This window comes from Staurois parvus, unplaced genomic scaffold (genome assembly GCF_062004578.1).
Source record: "Staurois parvus isolate SC_StPar_1 unplaced genomic scaffold, SC_StPar_1.0 ptg000090l, whole genome shotgun sequence".
NCBI classification, from domain to species: Eukaryota; Metazoa; Chordata; class Amphibia; order Anura; family Ranidae; genus Staurois; species Staurois parvus.
This window is the reverse complement of record NW_028317886.1, coordinates 326,569-352,410: the sequence shown is the minus strand read 5'-3', so window position 1 is coordinate 352,410 and position 25,842 is coordinate 326,569. Positions and strand designations below refer to the sequence as shown.

The window sequence follows — 25,842 nt, the reverse complement described above, 5'->3', positions numbered from 1 at the left end:
ATTTAGCAGTTTCATGTTTTGTTGATTTAATATTTTCTACTGTTTTTAAAAATGTTTTGTTTGTTTTTTTTCTGGGGGGCACAAGTAGCTGGTCTTGTCTAGGGCACAAACTAATCTAGCACTGGCCCTGAGGGTGAGTAGTGCTTTCTACACTTTTTATATTTAAACTGGAGTTGGCCTTTGAAATTAACCTGTTGCTTTGCCTTATGTAATAACCAAAAAACTATGCGATGAATGAATTTTATATCTTTATATGTACATTTTATGTGCAGCACTAATATATTGGCCTCTGTCAGAAACAAAGCCTTGCATGGCAGCTTGTGCAAATGGAAAAGGGCTTTATTTTCTAGTAAGAATAGCTGGTGATGCCGACAACTAAAATACTCCAGTAGGAAAAAGTCAGCACAGAGATAATAATAGTAACACAGGCCGCGCACACCTGCTATTCTCAGATGGGTCTGTCTGCACGGAACACTAAATCAATCTATAAAGAGAAAGGAAGCCATGTCTTGAAGAAACAATACTTTATTTAAATCCTTGCATAGCAATTATCATAAAAACCTTACCCCAGAAAACTATGCTTGTCTTGTTATGGAACAGACACTGTGAAACTTCAACTGGTCTCATCTAATGACATGACCCATACACACAAAGGCACTTTCTATAAATACAGATACAATGTGGTGGCAGAAAAACACAGGTGAACTGAATCATTTCCTAAATAACACCAAAAGAAGTGGTGGCATATGGTAAACAACAATATTTTAGTAGAAGAAGGTTAGGGGAAGCAATGTAGTCCATGTGACTACATTCTGTTATTTTATGTAATACGAGATTGAGCCTATGCAGAATTTCCAGCTCAATGTAACATAATGTGTGGCCCATACATGAGTACAGTGTGACACGTCCCCTCCCTTTTATACTTCTGGATTAACCAAATCTAATGCTAATGGGCAAAACAATGACAACATAGCCTGGAAGGCACTGACATACATTTATATCTATGGTGTAGACTGATTAAGCACATATTTTGTATCATTTAACTTTAGCACTGGTCACTGCTCTGTGCTGTAAAAAAAAACAAAAAAACTAAAAGAACTGTATACAAAAAGGCTAATGACCCTACAGTAATACATATGGTGAGTTTATATAGGTGTAAAATACATACGCAGTATAGCTGCAATAAAACAGATAAATAATGATATATGTGCTTCATAAAGGGTATACAGTGTTTTGATTTACCCCCCTTGGCAAAGTACTTTTGTACCATTAATTGAACCAACTTGTTTTGGATTGTTATGGCCTCTTGTTGCAGCAGGAGCCTTTGCAACTCTCTTAAAAACCTAACCAATGCTATGGGAGGTTTACAAGAGCATACAATATAGGTGGGGCTTTTGCCTACATGAGCCAAATTCTTTCTTTTTTTTTTATTTGAAAAAAATGCTAGTTGTGATCTGGTTTCCATAGCAACACATCCATTTTTCCCTTTTCAATAATGTCCCCCTATCCAAGTATTGATCAGGAATCACTACTACAATGCCTTATATATGTGGGTATTGTGGAGTCTCATTGGAGTCCCATTTACTGTACATCAAGGGTGGATTGGGCATTAAAGGGTCTTCTAACCACTAATCTCCATCAAGGCAGGCAAGCAACAAGAGTTTGTTAAAGCATGTCAGCATTACATTTTACCAATCCCAAATTAGACAAACACTCTTCAATCGGTAGAATGATTTGGAAACATGTCTATTCCCAGGGCAGTAGATAAGAGAGTACTGGATATTTTACTGGCAGTGTGTGAATCAATACTGAGAGGTAGCTAACCCACAGCTCTGAATGTAAACACATGTAAACCTTCGCACTATGGTCTTTTGTGTATGTTTTATTACTGTAAGGTTTGGTGAATATGATGGGTAAAAAGCTGTGTGAAGTAATGACTTCTACTGTACAGTAAAAAATGCAACAATTTGGTTCTACCTCTGAATAGTGAGTGGTTAAACAGAAAGCAATCAGCTCATTGATATCCATCCTGAAGTATTTCTTCAGGAAAATGTCATCAAAAATAGCACAGCAATAGAATGTAGTAGAGGTAGCAGCCCCTAACAGGCCCAGGCTATGACCCTAAGTCAAGCATGCTTGTCTTTTTCCTCCTACCAATGAAAGCATTGTTATTGAGATCCTAATATCTAGAAGACAAGTTTCTGTTCTTGTCTGCATTGCTCCTATATACTTGACAACCACTCACATAAATCATAATGGGTTCTACACTATAAGTAACCTTCCGACATTTACAAACATAATGTATAACCATCTTGTTGTCTGACACATAATATGTTACCAGGCCACTGACCCTTCTGATATACTGTATATGGTGGCAAACGTATCTAGCTCCAGCTCCTACAATGAGAGGGACATTACAGGCCTCCAGTATTGTAACAAAACATTCACAAATGGTAAATCACTCAAACTGTCATTTTCACTTGCACTAATCATCTATCTCCCATTCATAAGTTTCCCTTTCTTACATTGAATCTGAACAATTTTGTAGCTTTTTCTTGAACACACACATTCTTGTGAATAGAAGGTTACTCATTACGGTTCAGGAAAACCTTACTATGCATTGTTGGAGATAACTTTGGCTTTATGTCTGCGTACCTCATAATTTATGTGTGACAATGAAACAGGCCTCCCAGGAAGAGTCCTAGAGGTCAGTTCCATATACTCTTCTGCCTGGACTCTAGTAGGACTCCTGCAGTCAGTTCATGAATATTAAATATAGGAAAAGTGCACAAAGCGTAATGGGTATTGTTGCATAAATAATAGCAAGAATTTAGCTTTCTACCAGCTGTCCCTAGCCATCTAAATGTCACATGATTGTGTAGTGTCAATACACACAGAAAACAACAAGGTGTACACACAAACAAGCACAGAAAGGGTGTATGTGACATTATCTTCCGCTCGCTTCATTAAGAGCTTAAAGTCCATAGGCAGCTTCTGAAATCATTGCATGTTTTTTGGCAATTCCTGTCAGGTGATCTCCAGTGTTAGGTAACACAATCATACAGGTATGTGTTACGTTTCAGCTGTCAAACACAATGAAGCAAGCCATTTTCTTTCTATACTTCTGAAGCATTATAGCAATTCTCCTTGACAGCATTTTTTCTTTAAATATATTTTTAAAAATCATACACTGTGTTCGATGCACTCAGACATTAAACATTGCACATCATCCTATACTGCTTTGAAGGCATTAGTGAGTTGAAGAAATCTTGTCATCTTAGTGTCTGAAGGCACAAAACAAGCAGAATACATAGAAGTTCCTTTCATAGAGCAGAAGAGTGAGTGATATGAATGTGCCATAAATACATAAGATAAATCCCTGCTATCCTATGTTCTAGACTGCTTACACATTAAGTTACTGCGTAGTTTAACTTGTCTCTATCAGGTTAGTTGAAGACGTGTCTTGCATGTTACATGACACTACTGCCGGGTGACAGCTGTGGCTCCTGGTGACTTCCTCCAATGGCTGCTACAGCAAGTTTCCCTAGGTCCTCTCTACAGGTCATCGCTTTCTACCAGCGCTGGCTGGAGGTGCACTGGGTTTGCTTCTGGCATAAATGCTGCTTTAATATCCAGGCCTTGGTCAGAAAGTGCTGCATATCGACTGGTGGAAGGCCGTACTTTTCTTGTCTTGGGGGTATGTGACTGCTGCCACTGAGCTGTGAAAGGGAAAGAAAAAAATGCATCAACATTTTAAAGAGCAGTCAGCTATGTTTTTAGGTCCATATCCCACCACCACAACATTTGCTGTGCCTAGCGCCATCTGTAACCATGTTATTTAAAGCAGCGGGGGAGGTGTACTGACACTGGTGCACTCAGAAGCCGATTGGCTACCATGCACCAGGTTCTAACTTTAGCTTTTTCAGTTAAGCTTTGCCAATAAAACCTGGAAGCAGATTGGTTTCTATGCAGAGTTGCACCAGATTTTGCACTCTCCCAGCTTTAGTAAATAACCCCCAGTGTCTTTGAAACCAACATGCACCACCTTTCTTCCTTAAACCAAATAGCTTTACAGCTAATGCTGCCACGTAATTGTCTCATCTGTGGCCCCTTGGGCCTCCAATACATATGACTTTTTCTTTTACTATATTGCTTCAAGAGATTCTGCAACTAATCAAAAACACAGTGATTAAAGCGATACCAAAGGCTTTTTTTTTTTTTAAATAACAAACATGTCATACTTATCAGCTCTGTGTAATGGTTTTGCACAGAGCATCCCTGATCCTCCTCTTCTCTGGTACCCTACCAGCGCTCCTGGCGCCTCCCTCCAGTCAGGTGCCCTCATAGCAAGCAGGCACACTCCCGGGCCACTGCTCTGTGTGTCCAGTCACACACAGAGCCGTGTCTTGGCCCTGCCCCCTCTCTCCTCATTGGCTCACTGGCTGTGATTGACAGCAGCAGGAGCCAACGAGGAGAAAGAGACCTGGGACAGCCGAGGCTCCCGTGCACATTGCTGGATCACGACAGGGCTCAGGTAAGTACTGGGGAAGCTGTTGCACATAGAAGGTTTTTTACCTTCAGCCATAGAATGCATGAAGATGAAAAACCTTCTGCCTTAACAATCACTTTAATTTATGAACAGAGTGGTGTGTAACTAATGTGAATTCCACTCTGCTTGTCCCAGGACTCCAAGCAGTCAAAGCAAATGGGAAACGAACAAGGGAAGAGGAGAGCCTGGTCATGTCAACTGTGCATGTCCTGGGACTGAGCTCTCATTTCAGAGTGTTCGCTGCAGACACATGAAGAGAACAATGAGGTTCACTTATAATCTCATCCACTTCTGCATAGAAACCAATCAGTTTCCAGGTTTTATTGCTAAAACTAAATTGAACAAGCTGAGGTTAGCGGATTGGCTACCATGCACAGGTGCACCAGATTCTGAGTGAATCAGCTTTAGTAAATAAACCTCCCTATGACAGCCACCACAGGCTTCACGCCACAGATTGTATTTTATGTGTGTACAGTACTCCTATCAGTGTGTATTGCTCATTAATGTGAGTCTATATGCACTTATCCCAGCAGGTGAATAAATATATAAATCCAACTACTCTTTCATAAAGAAATGCTTTGTTTTGAGCTTTCTTCCTGCTAGTTTGAGGTCATGTTTCCGGTATGTTCTCGATGTTAGCTTTATATTGAAAAGACTACCGTCCTGAACCCTATTCACACCCTTAATGTAGTTAAAGGCTTTAATCCTGTACTGTATTTCCTTTCTATCCTCAAGACTATTGCACAGACCAAGCTGTTGTATGTTGCATCAGTTTTATAGGGTCTTCAGTATTCACTTTTCCTACACATAGGTGTCATTTTATAACCCAGTGATCTGGCCTGCCTTTTCACCTGGTGGCTATTCACAGCATATAAAGCTCTCCAAGGAGAACAGGTTTATTAGGTGTTCTTGCATGGCAAGACCACTTACTGTTATCTCACATATATATTCTTATTATTATAGCCAAATTTACCACCCTAACTCCTCCCACAGTTTTTACACTACATAGACAGTAATATACCGAAACGTGCGGATTGTTCCCGATTGGTGTGCTATTACTTCGTGGAATGTTTCACCGAATGGTTCACGAAATATCAGCGTTTTTGTGGTGAAATTGGTCCCATAGGAATGAATGGTGGAATGTTCAAAACTAGAGTGGGAGCTGACAAAAGCTAGAGTGTGAGCTGAAAAATCAGGACACGATTTCTAAACTGCCATCACTCCCTCATTTTCAAGCCCACCGACACAAATCTTATATCAAAACATTCAGCTATCCCTGCTGCCACTACAAATGTCTACGGCTAAGCCATAGTCCTGATAGTTTTCACAATATGACCATTTGTTTGCAACACACTTGTCATAAATACACTTGGTTACAATTGTCAAAGAAATGTCTTGCAACAAATAAAAATACAAATATTCATGCATGGACGCTAGTTCCCCCTCTGGATCATTTTTGCAGATATGTTAAAATCTGCACTTTTGGCTATAAAATTATTTAGAACCTTCAGAACATTATATATTTTCTGAACACAGAGACCCTGTAGAATAAGATAATGATAGTTGCAATTTTTTATGTTGCATGAAATTTGATTAAATGTATAATTTTCAGGAGGAAATACACTAAAATGAATTTTATTGCACACAAACAGTTTAATCCCGTTTTGTGTACAAAATAAAAGATGAGTAGATAGTGTAGAGTAGATACCATACATGTCAAGCCTCAAAGCTGTGTGTGCACCAGACCACCAGCACTGTATAAATGATTGGGTGGCTATATAAACCCCTGGATCACTTTTACATTACAGCCAGGTGCCAGCTAAATTAAAAAATGAACAAGCTCTTGGCTGCTAGTACATCTAGAAAGGCAAAGTTAACCTTTATTTCTGTTATTTTTACGGTCTTCTTTTATATGGGACAGGAATATACTGACAGTTTTGTGTGGGAGTATACCCACATTAGACCCCAGGGAATATTAAGGACATGATTCCCTAAACACTGGGACATTTTCTATGGTATATACAGTCATGGCCGAAATTGTTGGCACCCTTGATATTTTTCCTGAAAATCAAGTATTTCACACAAAAAAGGTATTGCATTAACACATGTTTTGCTATACACATGTTTATTCCCTTTGTATGTATTGGAACAAATATAAAACAGAGGCAGAAAAGCAAATATGACATAATGTCACACAAAACCCCAAAAATGGGCTGGACAAAAGTATTGGCACCCTTAACTTAATATTTGGTTGCACACCCTTTGGAAAACATAACTGAAATCAGTCGCTTCCTATAACCATCAATAAGCTTCTGACACCTCTCACCCGGAATTTTGGACCACTCTTCCTTTGCAAACAGCTCCAGGTCTCTCTTATTGGAAGGACACCTTTTCCCAACAGCAATTTTAAGATCTCTCCACAGGTGTTCAATGGGATTTAGATCTGGGCTCATTGCTGGCCACTTCAGAACTCTCCAGCGCTTCTTTGCCATCCATTTCTGAGTGCTTTTTGACGTATGTTTGGGGTCATTGTCCTGCTGGAAGACCCAGGATCTTGGACGCAAACCCAGCTTTCTGACACTGGGCCCTACAGTGCGACCCAAAATCCTTTGGTAATCCTCAGATTTCATGATGCCTTGCACACAGTCAAGGCACCCAGTGCCAGAGGCAGCAAAACAACCCCAAAACATCATTGAACCTCCACCATATTTTACCGTAGGTACTGTGTTTTGTTCTTTGTAGGCCTCATTCCGTTTTCGGTAAACAGTAGAATGATGTGCTTTACCGAAAAGCTCTATCTTGGTCTCATCTGTCCACAAGACGTTTTCCCAGAAGGCTTTTGGCTTACTCAAGTACATTTTGGCAAACTGTAGTCTTGCTTTTTTATGTCTCTGTGTCAGCAGTGGGGTCCTCCTGGGTCTCCTGCCATAGCGTTTCATTTCATTTAAATGTCGACGGATAGTTCGCGCTGACACTGATGCTCCCTGAGCCTGCAGGACAGCTTGAATGTCTTTGGAACATGTTTGGGGCTGCTTATCCACCATCCGGACTATTCTGCGTTGCAATCTTTCATCAATTTTCCTCATCCGTCCACGACCAGGGAGATTAGCTACAGTGCCATGGGTTGCAAACTTCTTGATAATGTTGCGCACTGTGGACAAAGGCAAATCTAGTTCTCTGGAGATGGACTTGTAACCTTGAGATTGTTGATATTTTGCCACAATTTTGGTTCTCAGGTCCTCAGACAGTTCTCGTCTCCTCTTTCTGTTGTCCATGCTTAGTGTGGCACAGACAGACACACAATGCAAAGGTTAAGTGAACGTCTCTCCTTTTTATCTGCTTTCAGGTGTGATTTCTATATTGCCCACACCTGTTACTTGCCCCAGGTGAGTTTACAGGAGCATCACATGCTTGTAACATTCTTATTTATCCGCAGTTGTGAAAGGGTGCCAATACTTTTGTCCAGCCCATTTTTGGAGGTTTGTGTGACATTATGTCGAATTTGCTTTCTTTCCTCCCTTTTTTTGTTTTGTCCCAATACACACAAAGGGAATAAACATGTGTATAGCAAAACATGTGTTAATGCAATACGTTTCGTGAGAAATACATGATTTCCTGGAGAAATATCAAGGGTGCCAACAATTTCGGCCATGACTGTATGTATATACACACACATACACAAATATAACATGCTCCTTGCTTTCGCCACCTCTGAGGTTAAAAACCCAAGAGGAAGATAATTTGCACAAACTGCCAGTCAGGTGCTTTCATCACACCCTATTAAACTGTCTCTGTATTGTATTCACTGGCCCATTCTCATTCTGCTGTGATTGGAAGCAGAGAACAGCATCTCCACTCTTCATTGAAGCTAAATAAACTGCTTCACAGTGGATCTAAGGTGTGATAGTTTATAAAGTTGAGATAAACCGTGGTAGTGACTAACACCTACAGTATATATGAAGGAAAGGAATTTTTGGGAAATAAGACCTTGCTAGTAGAGGACCACAATGATAACACAGTTTACACATATAACATACTAATGTCTTCTCACACAAGAATACTAGTTTGCAATGGATTTAGTCTTCAAAATGCCAAATCTACTTAGGCTATGGGTCATAAACTTACTATGTATGTCAAGCCTTGCAGTACAAGACACAATGCCAGCCTCATTCTTTGCTGACACCGTATACCAGCCAGCATCCTCTTTGGTGGTACCTTGGATCAGTAGGCAAAGGTAACCATAGTTATCTTGATGCATGCTGAGAAAAGAAATACAGAAGTTATCACATGATTTATTGAGGGATAGCACAGTAAGAATCATTTAACATTCATGTAAGTTTTTAATGAATTATTGTTAAACCAGTTCCATATATTTCCAAAGTATATACAAACCACAGGAACAATTTCTTAATGAAGAACTGTCTATGTCGGGTATTGTGACCAAATTCTTTTAGTCATTATGGTGAAAGTTAAAAGATGAAAGACTTGCTTTAGGTAACACAGACATTATACAAGAGCAGTGTCTGTCCTGTGTGTGAATGGGAAGAGTTTATGAAATGTTTCACTCAGAACTCAGTTGACTAAAATCTGCAGAACTTTTTAGTCAATTAAAATCTAATGGGTTTAGTTAAATTGTAATGCATTATTTAAGCATTTCTCTAGACTTTCTAAACTCATACACTCCTGTAGTAGAAAAAGTCTAACACATTTTTTTATGGTGAACATGAGGAATAAAAGTAGCAACACTACTCTGAGGACATCTGTAGACGTGTTCCACACTCCTTTGGTGCTTATTCAGTGCCACTACTTCTTTTCCTCATGTTCACTGATCTTGCTTGCAAACCAAGCTGGCACACAGTCACATCCAGCAGCATGATATTTCTTGCAGGTCAGCCTTGAGCAGTGTGTACCCTGTATGCTGTTTCCATGTTATTTATGGAATTAAGATTTCAATAAACTACACAGATTTAGCTGTTATGTAATGTCTTTATAAGTAAAACGTCCTTCCCTCACATTCTTGATCCATTTTCATTCGTTGACAAGATTTCATCATAATTTTTGTCAGCGAAATCAATTCCAATTTTTGACATAGTTTTCATCAATTGCCAAAAATTCAGAGTCATTTTCGTTTGGGTTTCTTCTCCGGAAACATGCCGCTGACGAAAATTATGACAAAAATATTTTCATCAACGAAACAACACTGGTTCACACTTGCCTGCAGTCTGCACCTGTTCCTGCACCTGCAACCAACCGCAGCCAAGAGACTCGTGGGGCGGTCATTTATTCTGAATGGCACCCCCACGCATCACAGCCCGTAGCGCATTTGCGGGTGTGGGAACCTCAGGGAAAACACATGGTCAAAAAGACCATGTGGTTTCCCTGCGGCCGCGTTTTTAAAAAGGTGCATGTACTTTTTTCCTGCAGGAAATGTGGGCACAGCAGCCCATTCACTGTACTCAAGCTAACACGGGTCACACGGCCCACAATAGTGTGAACCTAGGCTAAAGTCAAAATGTGCTGACCTTGCATTTTGGTGCTGCTGATTATTAGTAGAGAGACAGAAGAGGATCTAAGCCAGACTCATAAAATTTTTGTGCTTTTCGACTTTTATTGAGGAAGCATACATGACCTTGGCTGTTGAGTTGGCACTCCTCAGGCTTCTTGAGTCAGGAAGGTTGAAATTCCCTTTTTGCATTTCAGCTTCTCTTATTTGCTCCTTTTTGGTCTGTTAAATGCTATATTACAAATAACTAATCTAGTTATCTTATGTTTCTAAGTGCTAAAAAAACTGTTGTTCTTTTCAGACATTCAGAACTGGCCTATGTCCTCTGCACATTTGCTGTGTTATCACAGTCCTCCTCGTTCTTATGCACTACTGATTAATTAGCTTTTATGTTGTAGAGAGCTGGGAGTGGAGTGGTTTAGCAGAAAACACTGGGCAGGGCTGACACCACTCCATCCACATAAATCCTTTGTGTGTTGCCAGCGCACAACAGGGCTAAAAAGTTGAATGCATTTCTGCCAGAGCAACAGGTATTTTTCTGTACTTGCAGGATCTTTAAAGGGATAAAGCATGGAGAAATGTGTCTACATTATGGAGATATACTACATATGTTTTTTTTAATTTACCCTTGACGTACTTTAATGTTTGAAGAATGCATCTGTCATTGATCATACTCTATTCTAAAACAGCTTATTTTCACAACCATCTTTAGACAGGTACCTGACTCTGTCAGTGTTGTATGTCAGCGATTCATTTTCTTTCTTCCAGAATATCTGGGGTGGGGGACTTCCTGAGATACGGCACTCCAGCCTCACTGGATATCCTTCTGCCACTCCTGTATTCTGGAGCTTTTCTATGAACACAGGTGGCTTATGAGCATCTCTCGCTGTTGAAAATAGAAAATCCAACACAATTATTAACCAATCATTTTCATATCATCATTCTATGTATCAGTTGTATGTTGTTTTCACTTATTTCAGAGAACACGGTTGCAGAATACATACATACAAAGGTATATCTGTAAATGCATTACTGAAGCTCCCTACCAACAACTTCTGAAGTTGGACATTCATGAGAGCAGAGGGAGTATCAGTTTAGATTATCATTTGCACCTGCAGTAATTTCAATTGTTCCATTTCTGATCTTCTACTTTCACTGGTTCCTCCCCTCCAATGAGGTCGAAAGGACACCAGATTTAAAAGGACAAAAGCAGTAAATGGAGGTAATTATAAGAGGTACACCAAAGTGTTGGATACAATGACAGGGCTACAAATGTCTCTTTATCACCAAAGCCCATACAACCATTTCCCTCCATCAAAAGTAAATCATTTTAGGAGACTTTCATTCACTTAGCAGATACATGAGGATTCATACATCACATATTTGTCACCTGCAGTTTTGTTCACTTAATTTTCCTGCAAACATTTTGGTGCCAGTATCTTGGCGAACTGTATGCAGGCAACATATTTTTGTTGGCAATCTGGCAGATATTTGTTTTGACAATTAGAGAATCTTCCAAGAAATGTTGTCAAGGACATATCTGACGTAATGTTTAAGATTAGAATCAACTAATAAAGTTTGAATTGGACATTTATCACACTGCAAATCCTGAGATGCAGAAAGAAACATAAATCTAAAAACAAAAAAAAAACAAAGGCTCACCACGAAAAAAAACAGCTTAGTTTGTCTGGAAGAGTTGTGTGGGGTTTTTTTATTGCCATCAATGACATCCCTTGATATGCATCATTAGCTTTGGTGGGCACAGCTCTTCCTGTTATAGCCATTCGCATCTGAGAACTTTAAGAACATTTTATCCCTTTTAGTTTAAACTAATATCTTCATCCTCTTATTTTAATTTCTTAGTCCTTTTTTGTAGCACCAAATTAAATAGCTTTGGGGAAGATGCACATTTTGCCATCCTCACTTTGGGTGCAGTAGGACCTTGTCTCCGCGCTGGTAGCAGGCAGCACAAGGCACCAAACAGGTAGTACAACCTGTAGCTGGAGCAAAAGGGAGTCTGGTATTGTACAAGGAAAGGACACCATTTATAACTCTGTATCAGACAAGTATTGTGTTTATGGCCTGGTAACCAGCAATCTTATTATAACCTGTGCTGGAAAATGACACATGGATGATGATGTTTTCTTGTGATAGCTTACAGTGAAACAATATAAACGTTTCTTTTTTTTTTCTTTTTTTTAAGGCTATTTAATGTGCATAGCCAGGTTCCAATGTAAGTCCCTTGAACAGCTCTGAAGCAAATATATAGACCGTGATAAACACTATACAGCAGGGTTCTGTGGAATGTTGGGATTCTTCGAGCGGTTGCTAGGAGTTCCTTGAGCAACCAATGACGCCCATCATTTTTTTAGTGATCTGTAATGTGGCCATTTTTCACATGGTCTCCCAGAGGTGTAACTACACTGTGTGCACAATTATTAGGCAAGTTGCATTTTTTAGGAATAATTTCATTATTGAACAACTACAGTATTCTTGGTCAAATGTTACTACACCTCAAACCTGAATATTTAAGAAAGCAAAATTAAGGTATTGGCTTTCTTATGAGAATATCTGTATGAACAATTATTGGGCAACTATTAGTGTGCAGGATTATTATGCAGCTAAATGAAAAATGTTCCCATCTCATTTGTTTGTTTATTATCCTCACTTTAACAGATTAAAATAAACAAACTTCTAGATTGTAAGCTCCAAGGATCAGGCCCTCCTATCCTTCTTGGATTGAACTGTATTGTTGCTGTATTGTCTCCCGTTATATTGTAAAGCACTGAGCAACTGTTGGCGCTATATAAATCCTGTATAATAATAATAACTCAAACTAAACAAATAAACATTTCTGACATTTCAAAAAAATCAGTGACCAATATAGCCACCCTTCTTTTCAATAACAGTCATATGCCTTTCATTCATGGAGTCTGTCAGCTTCTTGATCTGTTGACAATCAACTTTTTGTGCAGCAACAACCACAGCCTCCAAGACACTGTTCAGAGAGGTGTACTACTTTCCTTCACTGTAAATCTCCCATTTAAGAAGGGCCCACATGTTCTCAATAGGTTTTAGGTCAGGGGAGAATGGGGGCCATGTCAGTATTCTTTCATCGTTAAGGCCTTTACTGACTAGCCACGCAGTGGAGTTCTTCGATCCATGCGATGGAGCATTGTCCTGCATAAATATCATGGTCTTCTTGAAAGATGCAGACATTTTCCTGTACCACTGCTTGATGAAAGTATCTTCTAAAAACTGGAAGTAGGTTTGGGAGTTGATTTTGAGTCTATCTTCAATCCAAAAAGGTCCAATTACTGTAGCTCATCTTTAAAAATACCAGCCCATACCAGTACCTCACCTTCATCTTGCTGCAGTCTGAGTTGAAGTGGAGTTCTGTGCCCATTACTGATCCAGCCACAGGCCCATTCATCTCGCCCGTCAAGAGTCACTCTCATCTCATCAGTCTTTGAAACCTTTGAGAAATCTGTCTTCAGATATTTCTTGGCCCAGTCTTAATGTTTCAACTTATGTGTCTTGTTCAGTGGTGGTTGGGTTTCAGCCTTCCTTACTTTGGCAATGTCTCTGAGCACTGAACACCTTGTACTTCTAGGCACTCCAGGTAGGTTTTAGTTCTGGACAGTCACAAATAAAAAAACATGCAGCGCTAGAGTAGACAGGTCTGTCTCACGGTGAAGTGTGACCACCTAGATAGATATAAACGCAGCTAGCATAAAAGTAATGGTTTAAGCAACCAATACTACAACATTCTCCTGGTTAGAAAGGTGTAAATAGTGACATAGGTGTCAAAGTCAATATATCATTGGAGTGACAAAAATAAATCTGTGACATCTGTGGTAGGAAGTATGGCTGTAGAATGCACTAACCAGATAGCGCAGATAGTAGCGCATTAGAGTAAAATGACCTACTCCTGGTCAATGGATCAGGAAACCCGCCGGAGTGGTGGTCGTCTCTGCTGTGGTCACCAGAAACATCTGCGTCCTCTCCAGTTGTGGCATTACCAGGTATCCAGTGGAATAAACGCTCATCCAGTGTGTAGTGGAATCCTTTTGTGTCAGCGACCTCCAGGGGTGCGGTATGCGCTCAAGGAACAGGAATCACCTTCAGGGCTCAGAAATAAACCCAAAAGAGAGGCTTCCGATAGTGTAATAACTTTTATTAAGGAGTAATAAACAAATGAAGCACTTACAATAAACAATTCCAAAGATGGCCGCCCGTATCAAGGTGTGGACCATATGGGTAGTAGTGGTAGGTGAAGTAGCATCTCCCTAACACGTTTCGTGGCAAGTGCACGTTGTCACAGGGCTAGTTCTGGACAGTACTGGAGGATAATGGGTTCCTGGTAGCTTTACGTTTGATTCTTCTCAAATCTTTGGCAGTTAATTTGCGTCTTTTTCTCAACATGTTTCTTGTGACCCTGTTGACTATTTGCCACAAAACGTTTGTTGGTTCTGTGATCACGTCCCAATATCTTAGCAATTTCAAGAGTGCTGCATCCCTTTGAAAGACTTTTTACAATTTGTGACTTTTTAGAGTCAGTTAAATCTCTTTTTTTTTTAACCATTTTGCCAGAGGAAAATCAGCTGCCTAATAATTATGCACACATTGATATAGGGTGTTGATCTCCTTAGGCCACACCCTCCCTCATTACACAAATACACATCACCTGATATGCTTAAATCCAATAAGCATTCAAGTTTATACAGCTTGGAATTGGACAATATGCATAAAAGTGATGATTTGGTCAAGATACTCACTTTCCTTATAATTGTGCACAGTGTAGAACCTTCAGGGCCCCAGTGCAAGAAACCATGAAGGGCCCCCCTGACCATTGGGCCCTTTCCATCAGCCACGGGGCCCTTCCCAAATGGAATCCTTCCCCCCAATCCCCTCCAGCAGAAATCCGTCTTCCCCCAAATATCGCCCACCACCACAGGGTCGCAGCAGGGTCACACACACAAATCGAACGATATTGCATGAATCCTGGAGTCCAGTGCCAAAACAAGCTCTGATATTTGGTTTCAGTAACTGGCAGGGGTACACCAGTGTGGGAGGGGAGGGTGAGGTGAAGGAGATCTCAAATCTGACACCCCCTCCCCCCTGCACAAGTCCTCTCCCCTCCCAAAGTACCCCTCCCCACACTATATATCCTCTTACCATCCCCCTATCTCTCCTCCAGGTGTATATCCTTTATTAATGCTCCCCTTCTAGGTTGCAGACCTCAGAATATCAGCGCAATATCCCTTCTTCCCGGCCCCTTCTGTCTGTGTTCATGAGAAAATCAGAGCCGAGAAGGAGAGGGTAGGATCTCCGTTGTTATGTGTGCAAGCAGTGGGTGGGGATGCCGACTGCCACAGAGGGGGTGATTGTCCTGCATGGGACCCTTGGCACCCCGCAAGAGATTCGGGGCAAGTGTCCCTGGTTCTCACAGTAGCGCCCGTCAGCCTAATTACCGGCACTCAGTGCCGTGATTTCACACAGACGTCTATGTTGGCTTTGGGCCCCTCCACAGTGGTGGAACTACAGGGCCTGGTCTCAAGTGCGACCTTTGCGGCCCTGGGAGTTGTACCACTGCTGTCTCCTAATGTAAGGAACATCCTACTGACCACCATGCTGATGTATCATGAGCTGTATATAATATTGGAATTACCTGACTGCTAAATTTAATTTATGATTACTCCATGTTAAAAGGTTAAAAAATGCTGCTCTATGGGGATTTCTGAAACTGAATGCACTTCTGAACTAAATAAAGACTCACATGCTAATCTAGACATATAGCAAGCTGTATACTATACAGTGTTATTTGTCTTTGCATGTACTGTACTTCCGTCTTAGGAAAAAATTGACGTGCTAAAAACCATTATAAATACACGGAAACCCTGCCAGGAACTACTACAAACAGTTGACAAGCAGCGTGAATGCAATACTTTCCAGCCTGTGTGTAGATTTTTCTTGGCCATAAAAGGTCTTGAGGTGCCATTATGTACAAGTGCACAGTAAAGACGTCTGCATCTCTAGAACTGCCTACATTTTTCATTTAACCAGAAATCATAAACCAAATGCACTAAAATAGCTGTGAGTTGTAACATTGGTGCCAAAAAAGAAACAGGGAGTCCCCAATCTCCCATGCTGGATTGGTAGACAGAAAACAGCTCGGTCCTATGCCATGTCACCATAGTTACACAAAGAACACACTTATATTGGAAACAGAGACAAATGGAAACGTGCCGGCCATAAAGGGTGCTTGTATGCATGAGTCATTCTTTGTAGTGAATTCTGACTCCTAAACTGAAGATTGAAGCTGAGTGTATACGTTTTCTGCTGTGGAGGGCTGTGCGACATTACAGCTTTACAAACCCAATGTGCCAGGAGAACCTCTCAACACCACTTTCCCAGTTAAAAGAGAAGCTACACATGGACTTCAGGGAGTTAGAACTTAGCACTACATGTTTGTTCTATTCTATGAAACTAACCAGCAGGGAGTAAAGAATATTGATAAATGTTGCGGTTACGCCTTTCCTAGAAAAAAATGCCCAAATTCATTATTTGTGTCTCTTTTCAATTACTAGAACTGGCATATAGTCCTATGTTCAGCCAAGCCACTTATTAAACTGGTAGGGTGACAACCCCAGGATGAGCAAGATTAGTTTCAGTGTACTGATTTGCAGTTTCACTCCCCTAATCAGCTGCCACACTGCAGTGGATCTACTCAACTAAGTCAATGAATATTGTCACAACCAATATTCAAAACACACACTTAGGAACCATAAAAGTTCAAATTGTAGCTTAGTAAAAATTTCAGTTATTCAGCCATGTGGTAGCTATTCATGTTGATGTATATCAGGTTGGCCCCACACAATTACAGGGGAAGGGATGTTTTAACCTAGAACTATGTGCCCCTTTCAGGTTTTATTACTTCAAAACTATACTAATACCAACTGCCCTTCTGTTAATCCTTGGGCATGATGAACAGCAGAATTGTAATAGATTTGGTTTTCTGCTAGATATTACTAAAAGGTTGTATCTGGCAAATTGTAATGATTTTATAAATGCTCTTGTGAAGTGATTTTCAAATTGCAAAGCAGAAGATGTTCTCAACATATTGTACTCAAAATGTAATATGTTATTTACAGCTTATATCCACTGATCACAGCCAATAGAATTCCAACAGTATTCTGGACATATACCGTAAGTAAGTGAATATATCGGTGTGATACTAAGTACTAACACAATAGACTCCAGACGCCAAAAAATTACTTTCTCCCCCGAAAGTCCAAAACACACAGTCCAACTCTTAGCGTCTCCGTGACCTAAACACCCAAAAGTGTGGATATATTTTTATTGGATATACTTCCTCCACAAGTGATAGATTCCTCTTCCTCCGTTTAATACCCTCAAAGAAATAAAAATTGCATATAGTGCATTATCTACAACGTATGATATGTAACACAAAAAAACGCACTTACAAAAATAGTGCTTGATAAGTGCAAAAATCACTCCACCGTGCGTACACTTCTAACCATCTGTCATCTTTACTCTTACTTTCCCATAAATATGAAAAAGCTTCCACAAATTCCACCTTCCTTCATGGTTAAGCTCCTAGGTCTGTCCACTTTCACATAGGAAATATACCTCCGAAGGAATTGCATATAGTGTCATATCTTCAAAACAATATACTCACTCTATTCGTGTTCTCCTTACATTATAAGTTCCCAGTGTTAGTGAACACACTGACTGCCACCTCACATCCCATGCACTTTACCAGACAATAAAGATCCATTCGCATAGAAAAGAGGGCTCCTCTCACTCCACAAAGCATCTGATTCTCAATAGCATCATAACATGTAGCATAGTACAATCAAATAGTGTAGTAGGCAATGATAGGGATGTGACTCTTAAATAATAAAATTGCACTTACAAAAAAGCAAGGTGTCTCAGCATGTATTCAAATAGCAAACAGTATGAAAAACCTTCTACAAAATGGCCACTCCGTAGCTTCCAGTTTATGTCCATGTAGCTTCTGACTTCATCTGAGGCTCCTCAGGTGCTACTCAAATTTCTTTTTCACGGCCCCATCCTCAGCGCAATTCTTGCCCTCTACACTACCCCATCAGCTAAAGTGTACACTTCAAATATGCTATCACTTCCCTTCCAAATAACAAATGAAACGAGGCAAGGATGCCCATTATTTCCACTAATTTTCAATCTTCTTATGGAACCCCTAGCAGAACACATTCGTTCCAACCCCTACATAACAAGTTTATCGATTCCATCACACACAAAATCAGTCTGTTTGTAGATGACCTTATACTCCTTCTTACCAACCCATCTTTTTCTCTGGCAGAGTTTTACCATACTTTACAATGGTTTAGTAGAGTATCGTATTATAAAGTCAAGAGTAAATCTGTAATATTAAATCTAGGCCTCGATGGTATCACTAGAAATATACTACAGCATCAGTTCTGGTTTGTATGGGACAATTCCAGTATATCCTACTGAGACCTTTAACTGATTTAGTTAATTGTATCCCTATTTTTGGCCAACTACATTCCATTTCTCTCAAAAATGCACAGGGAGTTGCAAGTCCTTCAAAAGCACAAACTTTCCTGGGCAGGTAGACTTGCCGCCTTCAAAATGTCCATTCTCCCCAAGTTGCTTTACTTATTCAGAACCCTCCCTATTCCTATCCCCCCGATCATACTTCAAGGTTTCTTTCCCTGCCACATGTACGTATTTAGGGAAGTTTGCAGAGATTTGATGTGCTCATGTAACACTCACAAAACATAGATCAGTAGGAGGTTCTGGTTATATTAACTTTAGGCGTCAGCATACCAAGACATTTTGAACAATTTCATGCTCCCAGCTTTGTGGGAACAGTTTGGGGATGACCCCTTCCTGTTCCAACATGACAGTGCAGTGCACAAAGCAAGGTCCTGTTTCACCAGCCAGCTCACGTGATGCTAGGTGCAAAATGCATACAGAAAATGTTTCTAGCATCAGAACAAAGACTGACATCATAAATTCTAACTCTTTACAATACATGTACTGCAAATAAACTGGAAATACATGTAATATCTGCAGTAGCCCTGTGATTCAAAAGAGTGTTGCACAGTGTTTGCCTGCATGCAAATTGTAAGCTTCTTCAATCAGCATACACATACGTTATAGCGTGACTTAGGAACATTTATTTTGTAGTATTAAAGTAAACATAACTGGACACTGGAATGTATCACATTAGGAAAAATTCAGGGTTTTGATTATATTCAATGTTCTTTTGTGCTGCCCATCCTCTCTAGAATTGTTTTTAATAGGGAATGTTAATTTATACACCACAAAAGCTATAATGATGCATGTATGATTTTGTTCAATAAGAATGAAGGAAAAAATTGCTGTATATTAAATCGATGTGAAAATTCATAGTAAAATAAGAGCTGTGGAGTTCATCAGGTTAAATTAAGAAATTATATTTTCTACCTATGCTTTAACATTTTCAGGGTAACAATGACCTCATATCCCTAGATACAAAACAAACGTCTGATATAAGACCCAGTTCACACTAGTGCAGTGTGCCTTAAACATGCCTTGCTGTTGAACTCTATATAATGCACGTTTTAATGATATAAGTACATGCAGAAAGTAGGATTTTTTTTAATGCACCACACGAAAAACACACTGGTGTAAACTGGGCCCTAATAGTGAAAAAAAAATCACTTACCAGCCACAATAAGTTCCAGGCTGAATGAGTTCTGTCCAGCTCGGTTCGAGGCCACACAAGTGTATATTCCAGCGTCTCTGCTGGTCACTGGCTCAATGATCAGGGAGTGCACTCCATTCTCACGCACCAGCATCTTGTGATTGTTGTCTGGACGGACAGGTCTGCCATTTAGCTGCCAGCTCAGGTCAGGGGTTGGTAATCCACTCACCTAAGGTTTTACAGCCAAATAAATAGATGTCATTATCAGTGAATTATTATCTGTTTCACATGCTGCCTAAACTATGATGATACCTTGTATCAGTTAAAATCATCTAAAACAACTGTTAAAATACAGATATAAAAACGTATGAACCATCCTATCAGAATCTATAGCAGTGATAACACAGAATACAAGTACTTTCTCTTATCTCCTTAATGAGTCAGCATTAAAAATTATGTTTGGCTGCATTTGTGGACCCCAGGATGTAACTGACTGATTGCAACTAGAGGTTATATTAATTTTGAAACCATCCATGTTTTGCTGGTATTCAGTCTATACTGTTATTTCTATGCATGCTATAACGGTTTCAATTATAATGCATATTCAAACTACACTGCTCAAAAAAATTAAAGGAACACTTTTTAATCAGAGTATAGCATCAAGTCAATTAAACTTCTGGGATATTGATCTGGTCAGTTAAATAGCAGAGGGGGTTGTTAATCAGTTTCAGCAGCTTTGGTGTTAAATTAACAACAGGTGCACTAAATGGGCAACAATGAGACAACCCCCAAAACAGGAATGGTTTTACAGGTGGAGGCCACTGACTGACATCTTTTTCCCTACTCATCTTTTCCTACGGTTTTTCACCAGTTTTGCATTTGGCTAGGGTCAGTGTCATTACTGAAAGCAAGAGGTGATACATGGACCCTACAGAGGTTGCACAGGCAGTCGAACTTCTTCAGGATGGCATGTCAATACATGCCATTGCCAGAAGGTTTGCTGTGTCTCCTAACACAGTCTCAAGAGCATGGAGGAGATTCCAGGAGAAAGGCAGTTACTCTTGGAGAGCTGGACAGGGCCGTAGAAGGTCCTTAACCTATCAGCAGGACCGGTATCTGCTCCTTTGTGCAAGGAGGAACAGGGTGAGCACTGCCAGAGCCCTACAAAATGACCTCCAGTAAGCCACTGGTGTGAATGTCTCTGGCCAAACAATCAGAAGCAGACTTCATAAGCGTGGTCTGAGTGCCCCGACGTCCTCTAGTGGGCCCTGTGTTCGATTGGCATTTGAACACCAGAATTGGCAAGTCCGCCACTGGCATCCTGTGCTTTTCACAGATGAGAGCAGGCTCACCCTGAGCACATGTGACAGACGTGAAAGGGTATGGAGAATGTTATGCTGCCTGTAACATCGTTCAGCATGACCGCTTTGGTGGTGGGAGGCATATCCATGGACGGACGCACAGACCTCTACAGGCTAGACAATGGCACCCTGACTGCCATTAGGTATTGGGATGAAATTCTTGGACCCATTGTCTGACCCTACACTGGTGCAGTGGGTCCTGGGTTCCTCCTGGTGCACAATGCTTGGCCTCATGTGGTGAGAGTATGCAGGCAGTTCCTGGAGGATGAAGGAATTGTTACCATTGAATGGCCCCCACGCTCACCTGACCTAAATCCAAAAGAACACCTCTGGGATATCATGTTTCGATCCATCCGCCACCGCCAGGTAGCGCCTCAGACTGTCCAGGAGCTCAGTGATGCCCTGGTCCAGATCTGGGAGGAAGTACCCCAGGACACCATCCATCGTCTCATTAGGAGCATGCCCCGACATTGTCAGGCATGTATACAAGCATGTGGGGGCCATACAAACTACTGAGTACCATTTTGAGTTGCTGCAATGAAATTTCAGCAAAATGGACTAGCCTGCTGCATCATTTTTTTACTTTGATTTTCGGGGTCTCTTCGAATTCAGTCCTATGATGGAAATGAAAATTATCAACCTACAAACGATGGGGCATCCTTACATTCCCAACACATTACCCAGTCCATATCAGTATAGATATCCAGCATGATATTTTTCCCCATTAAGATCTGATGTGTTTTCAAAGTGTTCCTTTAATTTTTTTGAGCAGTGTATATAATAGTACTTACAGAAATATTTTTGTAAAACTATCATTTAAGTTACCCCCCCCCCCCTTTTCCCTGAACCCTCCACAGAGATTTAAACTCATCTGTCCATTTTTCTGTGAGATCCACACTATGAGTACTTGGTTTTTCTGTGCATGCCCAAAGAAAATCCCATTAATTCCTACAGATAAGTTGTCTCCATAGAAGAATCCCTCCTGGCTAGAGGGTTAGCAGCACTGGCTGTGCATCTTCCCGTGGACCACACAGCTTGGATCTGGCAGGAACGTGGACAGGTGAGTATAAAGCTTTGGAGGGTGCTGGGGAAGGTAACCATGTATATAAAAGTATAGTTGTCCTTTTTTTGTTCAACCTAACAGCAGTGAAAATATGATGTAAGCAGTGGGCAGTTTATTTTATTGCATTTCTTTACAGCTATTCACTTAAGCTTTGTCCACACAAAATGAATTAACTAAAGGGAAAAAAAAGCTACTAAGTCAAGGTTAACACACCTAAGTCAACATATATACCCTTACTTGTAGAGCAATTAAAACTAAAGAAATGCATTTTGCAGTGTCAGCTGTTTAATTAAATTAGTTATGTTGTATATACCTAATGACCTTAGATTGTACACCCCTTGAGGGTTAGGGACTGATGTGAATGCACAATATATGTGTAAAGCGCTGCGTAAATTGACAGCACTATATAAGTACCTGTAATAAATAAATAATAAATAAATGTTGTTCATTGGTAAAAAATCCTACAAGTCCTTTGCAAAATGCAACACAATGGGGGAGATGTACTAAAACTGGTGCACAAAGCATCTGGTGCAGCTGTGCATAGTAGCCAATCACTTTCTAGGCTCTATTGGCAAAGCTTTACTGAACAAGCTAGAAGCTGATTGGTTACTTTGCACAGATGCACCAGATTCTGTGTGCACCAGTTTTAGTAAATCTCCCCCATGGTGTCTGCAAACACATGGCAACACTAAGGGCTCATTCACACAGGCCTTCAGATCCATATATCCATACAGAGGGCTGTGTCTAGCCACCCGGGAGGCACAGAACAGTCAGAGTCACGCATCATTCCTACATGAATATACACACAAATAACTAGTGAAATAACACATTGGACGCCTTCAGCTGCCACTGTACTCTGCTGGGCTTCCAAGGAGGTGTCCCTGCACCTTTAAAGAAGAATGTATACCTGCCCTTAATGTATCCATTACTATATATGCTCACACATGGAGACTCTTACAGACTACAATTAAGTCAGACATGTAATGGTTGTGCATACTGGGCACATGAATAGCTATGTGTGTAGCAGCCATGTTGTTTCTTATGCAGCCATTACATTGTACTTGTCACTATCTTTTCTGTGTTGAACCAGAGACACAGGTGTAGTGACAATGCCCCTTCCTCCTCCTTCAATTCATGGAATTCAGAACTGTTAACTGATGCCAGCACCTTCTTATCAGTCCATTCATTGGACATACACACCAGCCTTTTCCATTAACCAATCCACATTTGCATCTGAAAACCCTAATAAAACCATCACCCTCACAAGCTTGAGTAATGGAGTGTTACCTGACACTTGCAGCTCTTCCCCCTATAGTAAATACCATAGAAATCCACATTTATAAAAGACTGGTTATCAGCAAACACTCTAAAACTTCAGTATATTTCATTGGGCAGCACAATGGCTAAATGGTTAGCACTTCTGCCTGGCAGTACTAGGGTTGTTGGTTCGAATCCCAGCCACGGCACCTCCTGCCTGGAGTTTGCATGTTCTCCCTGTGCCTGCGTGGGTTTCCTCCAGGTACTCCGGTTTCCACCCACACTCCAAAGACATGCTGGTAGGTTAATTGGATCCTGTCTAAAGTGGCCCTTGTATATGAATGTGAGTTAGGGACCTTAGATTGTACGCCCCTTGAGGGTTAGGGACTGAAGTGAATGTACAATATATATGTAAAGCGCTGCGTAAATTGACAGTGCTATATAAGTACCTGAAATAAATAAAATAAAAAATAAATAACTCATGAAATAATAACAGCACAGCCATAGGAAGGACAAACTTACTTTCCTCAGTTAATTTGTTTTGTTTCACGTCCAAACATCCCTATATGAGACAATATGGGGAACCAATGGAGCCCCTTAGCCTCCTAGGTGAAGTAGACATCTGAAACTTGTCATATTTTTATTAATTCTGACGCAGATTGCACACTGGACAATAATATGCATGTTAGCAGTCTGTAAACAGTAGGTATTCAGAAATATGAATAATTATAGAAAACTGTATTTAGGATGATTGGTAAGATGATCTCTGCCAACACCACCCCTTGATGTGAAGAAAAAAATGTTGACAGCTGTTTAAGATCAAACAAAGGAACACCTAACTGGACTTGAGAGAGCCACTGTACCATCTTTGCTTATCCAATGAACTCTGCTGAAACCATGACATTTTTAAGTATTCTTACCCTCAGCTCTTTTTTATTTCTCTGTTGCATTGTTGTCTCTTTGTAATATCTTTTTTTTGTAAATATTTTATATGGACCATTTTGACCATTTCATTATTAAACCCTATTTTAGTGTTGAAATTGTCTCTAAGGCTCTAACGCAAACTGAAAGAATTCCTGTCTCTTGAAGAGCGTTACTGTATATGACAAATCTCTGAATAAATCTGTCTGTGGTAACAGTGTGTGTATAGACATTTATTTTAAAATCATAAGTGTTATTGCTAAACTTGTGGAAGTTTTTGACTCTGGTAAAAGTCGATGGTGGCAGTTTAAATAGTTAATTGCTTAGTTAACTAAAACCAGTGACAATCGCACTCAGTCTGTTGGCACCTAGATTGTGCTCCCGCAATCTGGAAAATCTTTGTGCAGTGTGGGTCTGAGTGGCATTGTTGTTGCGGGATGAGGTTGGCCAGTCTTTTGTTACAGCTTGGTGAAGAGGGAGGTGGTCTGACATCCATATTTCATCACAGGCCATGCATGGATCAAAATTTGGCCGGTTCTGCAGGGACCAACCGAATGTCGATTCGTGTATGGAATAGCTGACTGTATAAAAGTTGATCTTTTGATTGATTTGTGTACAACCAGCCTGTCTGTTTTTTTCTGGCTGTAGCTGGCAACACTGTTCATTGTATTGTGCTGGAGGGGATGGCACCCTGCTACAATAGCTCAGTGAGAGGGATTCCCCAATTCACATCAAATGTATGGATGGGAGAATCAGCTATTTTTTTATATTAAACCCAGTGGTTGAACGAAAAACAAAAATCATGTATTGCCGGCTTTAGCACTGCATCATACAAAGAGGCCATGCAGAAAATATATTGCAAATGTTGTGCAATTACAATTGATAGACCGTGTCATTTGTTTGTTTGGTTGTTTTTTTTTTGTTTTGGTTTTGTTTTTTTTGCTGGATAGCTGGAAAGTTTGTTTTGTTTTCTACCTGTAAAATCCTCCCTTGTGTAGACATCCAAAAGCCCTGAGACTGCTTGACACCATAATCTGGGATGTGGTGTGAGCAGCCCCAGCAGACTCAGAGGCCGAGCTATCATCTAGGTGGCACTCGATAGTATTTCCCTTGACACCTTTGCTGGTGGCTACATAAAAGGTTTTATAGGCTAAGTGGTTAGAACTTCTGGCTAGCAGCACTAGGGTCATTGGTTCGAATCCCAACCACGGCACTACCTGCAAAGTTTTCATGTTCTCCCTGTACTGCGTAGGTTTCCTCCGGGTACTCCCGGTTTCCTCCCAAGTATGAATGTGAATTAGGGACCTTCGATTGTACACTCCTTGAGCGTTAGGGACTGATGTGAATGTATGATATATATGTAAAGCGCTGCGTAAATTGACAGTGCTATATAAGTAACTGTAATAAATAAATACATTATAGGTAGGTGAAGGGAGGAGCAAAGCAGCTTGGCCAGCACAGAGGGCTATGCTG

At 40.4% G+C, this 25,842-nt stretch overlaps 1 protein-coding gene across 1 annotated transcript in view; it reads right to left on the bottom strand.

Moving 5' to 3' along the window:
* Nucleotides 1–509: 509 nt before the first annotated feature.
* The window catches only part of LOC149468207 (palladin-like), a 348,477-nt gene continuing 323,144 nt past the window's right edge, over nt 510–25,842 (bottom strand). Inside the window, exons 18-21 of the mRNA XM_089670345.1 lie at nt 19,789–19,996; nt 10,773–10,938; nt 8,675–8,808; nt 510–3,719 (exon numbers count right to left, since the gene is read on the bottom strand). Coding sequence (XP_089526471.1) covers nt 3,556–3,719; nt 8,675–8,808; nt 10,773–10,938; nt 19,789–19,996 — 672 coding nt within the window. The 3' untranslated portion in view covers nt 510–3,555. The remainder of the gene's footprint in view (nt 3,720–8,674; nt 8,809–10,772; nt 10,939–19,788; nt 19,997–25,842) is intronic.